Source organism: Solanum verrucosum, unplaced genomic scaffold, assembly GCF_900185275.1.
Source record: "Solanum verrucosum unplaced genomic scaffold, falcon-dt-bn FXZP01000277.1, whole genome shotgun sequence".
Lineage (NCBI taxonomy): Eukaryota > Viridiplantae > Streptophyta > Magnoliopsida > Solanales > Solanaceae > Solanum > Solanum verrucosum.
Window position 1 is genome coordinate 772050 of NW_026019945.1, and position 6000 is coordinate 778049.

At 33.8% G+C, this 6000-nt stretch overlaps 1 protein-coding gene across 1 annotated transcript; it reads right to left on the minus strand.

Moving 5' to 3' along the window:
- Positions 1-41: 41 nt before the first annotated feature.
- LOC125808414 (protein transport protein SFT2-like) lies at positions 42-3897 on the minus strand. Its single transcript, XM_049488123.1, has 4 exons — positions 3487-3897; positions 740-1007; positions 540-644; positions 42-364 (listed from the first exon to the last, which is right to left on the minus strand). Exons 1-4 carry the CDS (start codon positions 3702-3704, stop codon positions 254-256), a joined length of 702 nt encoding a protein of 233 aa, XP_049344080.1. The 5' UTR covers positions 3705-3897; the 3' UTR covers positions 42-253.
- Positions 3898-6000: the final 2103 nt, after the last annotated feature.

Genomic DNA, 6000 nt, shown 5'->3' on the forward strand with positions numbered 1-6000 from the left:
ATTTCCCCTTGATTTCATATACAAATCTATCAATTTAGGATTCTTGTATATAAATTGTTAGTCATAGAATACAATCTATAGAAATCGAGTAGTGACTGACCCTGGCACAAATCCGGCAAGGCTTCAAAGGAGAAACTTAACAAAATTTGTCAAAATTGTACACCATAGTTTGACAATGTAAGTCTACAACTACAGAATGTATACTAATGAACAATAAAGCTGCAGAAAGTTGACACAGATGTGTTACAAGCCTTCAACTGCCAAAGCATTTCAACACTGAAGAAATCATAGAAGACGACAGAAATTTCAAGCCAGCAGAGCCACCGGGAAAGTAAGATATTGCGTAGTATGCTAATGCCAGAACCTGAAATGACAAGGAAGTGAGAAAACAATAATTGCTTTTAGCAGTTGAAAACTGGAAGTAAGAAACACTAGAGAGAGAGATGAGAATAAATCATGTGACAAACAATAACTGCAAAAGGTGAAAGAAGACACAGAACCAACAAGGGGAGGAAAAGAACACTGAAAGTTCAAGTTACCTGAATCACAGAGAAGAGCACTGAAAGGATATAGCTATGTAGTGCCATGGAAACGTAGAGAGTGCCAATCATGCTACCCATGAATCCTAGCGTAAAAGGGAGTCTCTGGTACAAATTACGGGGTAAAGAAAGATTTAGAGGACAATAAGCACTAGATACAGAGCACCATAGACCAGTTGTAAAGGGAAAAAAGAAAATACCTCCATTGAGAACATATGAGCAAACTGAGTCTTTGGGCCCTTGAGTGCGAAGAATGACCCAATGATAAACGAACATCCAAGAGTAAAGCAAATGGCAAATTTCTGAGGCACCAATACTATCACTGGAAGGAATAAAGTGAATGCCATGAAAATGAAGAAGACTCCAGTCGCCATGAATAGACCAAAATACATGAGGGCTTTCCCAGAAGGAATGTTGCTAGTGGCGGACTGCAAGTTCCCTGGAATGTCCCTCACTCCTTTAGAAACCCTGAATAAGGATCAACAACCAATATTCTGTCATCAAAACAATACTCAAAGAACTCCTCAAATTGTCAACTTATTCAAAAGGCAGGGAAGAAATACATTTTCCATATAACATTTCACTGTATATCCACTGCTTCTCTCCAATCCGTAAATTTCATTTGTCTGAAATAAGTTAATATGGTATCACAATACAACAAGGAATGAAGAAACAAGGTTTGGAGTCTACAAAGCAACCATAGAGGACTCCTCCGAAATAAAGACATGATATCGGCAGAGAGTATGACTTCACAGCATTGATGATGATTATGATAAAAATCATGACTTCCACAGCATTGATGATGATAAATATTATGATGAAAATCAATCCACGACAAGAAGACTCCAATATGTACAGGAAGAGGATTTTTTCTCCTATGATAAGATCCAACCAGGTAACTACAATTTTTTGCGTTTTTAATACCTTTAGTGTCCTCTTGCTTACTTACAGAAGAACTAAGTTTCACAACATTGACAATGGTTATGATAGAAAGTTACGACTAGACTACAACCTGCACCAAAAGAGAATTCTTTCTCTAGTTAAGTACTAGCCACTACAGATCTCCATGGTTTCCACTTCCCAAAACCCCTATTGTTATATCACTTGTGCCATTCACTATGCAGTTTGGAGTGAAACTAGGAATTCTGATGTTAGTAAATCAGCTCTCTGTTTCATAAAGTTTTTATTTTTTGTTTTTATGAAATCAGATTCAGGCTCATAAGGTTTCATAACATGCACAATTAACGATCTCCCAGAAAATGGCTCCATCAACATGAAATATCAATCAGATTAAAGGTTCTTTTTTCCTTGGGAGTAAGTTTTTTTTACCTCCTGAATTCAATTGGCTCTCACTTCCTCTCCTTATCCTCGGCAGACCCAGAAGTAGGCCAAAGCACTATCCTGAATGATGGATCCCGCCTACTTTGAGCAGAATTTACAACTTTGAGATATAATTTGTAGGAAGGAAAATTTTCTAGACGAAAGGACCACCCACACAAGTATCATTTGGACATCTCAATGATAATTTCTATATCAATACTCAGGTCTAGGTACTCTGAGAGCCCAGAATTTCCAAAAGCACATCAAAATAAAATAAAGTTTTTTTTTTTTTTTTTTGAAACTGGTAAAAAATAAAATAAAGTATTAGCTTGCACACCTTAATGTTTTTATCATTGCTAAATGCTAACACTATCAACACTTTCAATCAACAACGGGAATCAGTGTCATATAAGTTACAACATTGATGTCTATATCAATACTCAGGTCTAGGCTCATTTCCGAATGTAAGAATCAAGAAAAAATTGTACCTTGCTCGTGCAACTCATCATTTAGCAATGTTGGTAAAACAATACCTTGTTACACTGCTAGTCTTGCCTTTCTTAGTGAGGTTAGATTTATTACTAGCCATTATGTTAAAAAATAACTCTTTCAGATTTTGTTTCCTGGGAAGCAAGCAACAAATACAATTCTGTAGTTTCAAACTTCTAATTTTTCCAGTCTAACCTGTCAAACACTATTGAGAAAATCCCTGAAGCAATTCCTTTGAACAACCTATCTTTTGGAGTTATCATCTCAAAAGATACAGAGATTATTGAGAAGACCAATAGTCAAGGTCAAGGATCAGATACTAAACAATGTGATAGAGTGCAGAACAACAAAATTAAATATGAGAAAGACTATTTTAGGAGGAGAAGTCCAGGATACTACATAATGGAATTAGAGGAATTAGAGCTCGGGATAAATTAGAGTTTTATCTCTAATGTTTGGTATGCCTGTTGGTATAATGGAATTGCTCTTCTACACAAGTGGACTAGGTAGCATTGACCAACTCCAACAATTACGCCTCAGTCTCAAACAAGTTAGATCAGCTGTATGAATCCTCACCGCTTCATTTAAACTCAAATCATATCATCGTCACACCAAACCACGTAAATTCTTTATATCCTTATTGTTTTTGTTAGTCATTATAAGGCTTATTTGTTGAATTTATCACTATCTCGGACTCTGATCCAACAGATTACAAATTGTGTTTTACTAGGTGGATACACGTAGTTAGCAAAAAAATCTCATGAAAGCAAAGAGGAGTTAGAAAACATTAAGGGCGTCTCATTGACTGACATAATGGATATATGGCCTTCGAAAATACTCGCTAAATTTTGGAGTTGATTAGATCTAATGTCCATTTTCTTAATCAATAAAACATCTCAATAGGTTTGTCGAATCCAAACTACCAAATCCAAATTATATTGTCGATTTCAGAACATTTCCAACGGGATCAGCGAGAATTAAGAGTAATACAGAACGTTACAGCTACATGTACTTGTAATCAGCTTTCTTCCTCAGCTCGAAAGCCAAAATTGGGGTAGTATTAGTGAATTACCTATCATTTCCTTCAAAGCATATATTACAGCGAAAAAGGAAATTGCACGATGAGAGAGAAGCTTACACATTAAAAGTGCCAGAAACGGTGTCGTTAGCGGAACGAACAGCGGATTCGAGATCGAAGCTGCCTATGAACGCAGTGCTGGAGCTCTCTTCCGATGATTTTGCAGATGCGTATGAATTCCAATCAGCCAGCAAAGAAGGAGTTGAAGAAGAAGCTTGTTGTTGCTCAACATAACGATCATCTCCGCCGCCGCTGCCCGCTGAAAACCACTTCTGCATTGTGTATCTCTGTCCGGCGAGTCGACTACTGCCGCAGTGTTATAGTAATTGTGGAATATGGAGAAATTTGAATCAGATCCAAACGGAGCCCCGCCGGAGACCAAACTTGGTTGTTACTTTCCCACCTACCGGCAAATCATTTTCCGGCTACAGCTTCAATAATCTCCGGTTTCCAGTTCCTTACTTTTTAATTATTTATTTTTTCTAATTTTCAACCTTGGTCATTAAGCAATATATCAGTGTCTTTGTTTTATATTTCACTTTTTAACTTTTTTTTTATTCTCTATCCACTAAATGTGTAAATTGATCAATTGTTTAAGCCCTTATTTATATTATTAAAATTAATTAAATGTATTTTTTAGACCTTAATATTGAATAATTAACATTTTTTTATTCAATTTTTTTAGCTTGTGTAATTTATTATTTGTAGATATAATAAGATATGTTTGCACATAGACTTGTCTAGCTAGCTTAACCCAACTTATAATGAATGCATTTATGTATGCAAAAGTAGGTCTTGCCACATCACGAACAATACCTCAAACCAAACGAAGTCTTATAAATGGAAATTGATTATATATTTTCTAGACAGATTAGTGGGTTAGGGATATCGGGTAGCTTAGGAGTAAAAATATAGCATTATTTTTGGAGAATCGTTTTAACAACATACCCCAAAAACATAAATTCATACCCAATTGATTTTTTTATTTTATTTTTAAAAAATAAGACAGCTAAGATATGTCTATGTTATTGAAAAAATGATTAAGAAGAAAAGATTCATAAACGGAATTCGTAGACAATTGATAAATAAATAAATTTATGCTATTGAAAACGATACTCCTTTAAAGGTCAGTATTCCTTTGTTCCCACTTCTTTCTCCATGCATGCATCCGCTTAATCGCTATTAAATCTATGATTATATGCATGCATAGCAAAAAAAAAATGAAATTGCTTAGATCTCTACAATAACGGCACCCACCAGCCATTGTGATGTATCCGCGTCCACCACCCCCTTTCGCCATGGCCATACTAATTTGTCTCTGACTCATAGTCATCGATTTGGCCATACTAATTTCATGTCGGTATCTCTGAGCCATAGTCATCAATTTTGGATTCACTACAATATGATTTGATAATACACTCTTCCTTGTTATTGCAATAACAAGATTAACCCCAAAAGCTCTATGATTTGATAATACACTCTTCAACCCATGTTGAGCCATAGTGATCGATTTGGGATTCACTACACTATGATTTGATAATACACTCTTCCCTATTATTGCAATAACACGATTAATTCCAAAAGCTCTATGATTTGATACTACACTCTTCAACACATGTAAGTATCTCTGAGCCATAGTGATCGATTTGGGATTCACTACACTATGATTTGATAATACACTCTTCGTTGTTATTGCAATAACACGATTAACCCCAAAAGCTCTATGATTTGATACTACACTCTTCAACCCAAAGAAAACACGATTGAATACTCCCATTGACATTCTCACAATAAACCTAACAAAATACTTGATACAAAATATACCTTTTTCAATACCCTTTATATAAATAAAATATCATATATAAACCTTTTTCTTTTTCCAAATCCTATTTGAATGAGATAATGATTTACAAATCCAATTACTAATGGGACTCATCTAGTGTTTTCTAAATATACGAATCCTTATGAAACACAATAAAATAGGTGAAAATAAAAGTTTAATTTGGAAGATTAAAAAAATATATTAAAAACTACCCATTAATAAAAAGACACAATAAATTTTAAAAAAGTGTCATACCTCCCGCCCCCCCTCCCCCCCTTTCCTCACGTCCTCATCCCACTAAGCATACGCACTAACACAAAAATTTAAACTAAATCAGATTTCAATGTGTTCTAAAATAATTCCTTTTGCTTGAGGAATACTCACTAAATATATATATATATATATATATATATATATATATATATATATATATATATATATTATTATTTACTATTTATTCTATAACTAAAAGTGTGAAGCTTCAAAGTGTAAATTAAAATACCATTTTACCTTTATACTAAATACTTTATTAAAAAAATCATATATTATTAATTATTATATATTAAATATTATGGGATGCTAGAAATCTACTCTTTTTTTAATGAAATAATAAAATGCCTGAAGAATTGGAAAAGTTAGGTTTATAATAAAAGATTACATTCATCTATTAAAATTGTCTATCATTACTATTATAATATAAAGAAGGTAAAGAGTTAACATTGAATTAAAATCATAATAAAAGACCATAATCA

What these genes read in the sequence shown, in the direction of transcription:
- LOC125808414 (XM_049488123.1), bottom strand. Translation starts at nt 3,704, where the DNA reads ATGCAGAAGTGGTTTTCAGCGGGCAGCGGCGGCGGAGATGATCGTTAT. An exon ending in GTTTCTGGCACTTTTAATGT is followed by an intron (nt 1,008 to 3,486) that starts GTAAGCTTCTCT and finishes ATCCTTATTCAG; the next exon opens with GGTTTCTAAAGGAGTGAGGG. An exon ending in TGCTCTTCTCTGTGATTCAG is followed by an intron (nt 365 to 539) that starts GTAACTTGAACT and finishes TTGTCATTTCAG; the next exon opens with GTTCTGGCATTAGCATACTA.